This window comes from Anopheles bellator, unplaced genomic scaffold, assembly GCF_943735745.2.
Source record: "Anopheles bellator unplaced genomic scaffold, idAnoBellAS_SP24_06.2 scaffold02843_ctg1, whole genome shotgun sequence".
NCBI classification, from domain to species: domain Eukaryota; kingdom Metazoa; phylum Arthropoda; class Insecta; order Diptera; family Culicidae; genus Anopheles; species Anopheles bellator.
Window position 1 is genome coordinate 1 of NW_026686965.1, and position 885 is coordinate 885.

Consider the following 885-nt stretch of genomic DNA (forward strand, 5'->3'; position numbering starts at 1 on the left):
CTTTGAGACGTCTTCCACAACGATGTCCTTCTGTCTGTACGAGTTGGGGTTACACCAGGAACTTCAGGATCGAGCGCGCCAGGAAGTTACCACCGTTCTGAAGAACCATGGAAATTCAATCTCCTACGAGGCACTGCACGAAATGAAGTACATTGAAAAGTGCATTAACGGTCTGTATGAGCATTATGGGATCGCTTAGGAAAATTGTTCTCAATGCATTTGCATTTGCTCAATGACTCATTTGCAGAATCACTCCGGAAGTATCCACCGGCAACAACTCTAAATAGGAAAGTCACCAAGGAGTACCGCGTACCGTTCGAGTGCAGTTCTCCGGTACTCGCCAAAGGGCTGAACGTGCTGGTTCCGGTGTACGCAATTCACCACGATCCCGACTACTACCCCGAACCAGAGCGTTTCGATCCGGAGCGGTTTTCGGTGGAAGAATGTGCCAAACGCCATCCGTTCGCTTTTCTGCCCTTCGGCGAAGGTCCGCGCAATTGCATTGGCATGCGCTTCGGGATGATGCAGGCCAGAATTGGGTTGGTGTATCTACTGAAGCACTTCCGCTTTTCGCTCGTATCGCACAAAATGCGTGTGCCGCTGAAGATCAACCCCTCCAGCCTCGCCCTGTCCATCGAGGGTGGACTGTGGTTAAATGTCGAAAAGTTGTGACCAATGACGCGAACATTTCGGTTCTGAAATAACGACAGTAACAACGAAGAAAACATAGTCCCAAGTAGCAGAGCAAGAAGGGAACGGAATGATTTTCTTACCCTATTACGTATCTCACAAATAATAAATTAAATCAATAAAGACCTGTCTTTGTTGCGTGTCAAAAAGATATTGTTTATCATGGGTGGTGAATTCCTTCATTATTTTCCTTTT

General features: G+C 47.1%; 1 protein-coding gene across 1 annotated transcript; it reads left to right on the forward strand.

The window, feature by feature from the left end:
- Window positions 1-4: 4 nt before the first annotated feature.
- Window positions 5-672, forward strand: LOC131214835 (probable cytochrome P450 6a13; the record flags this gene model as incomplete). Its single annotated transcript, XM_058209168.1, has 2 exons — window positions 5-170; window positions 248-672. Coding segments are annotated over 2 exons (591 nt in total), but the record flags the coding sequence as incomplete, so codon positions are not given.
- Window positions 673-885: the final 213 nt, after the last annotated feature.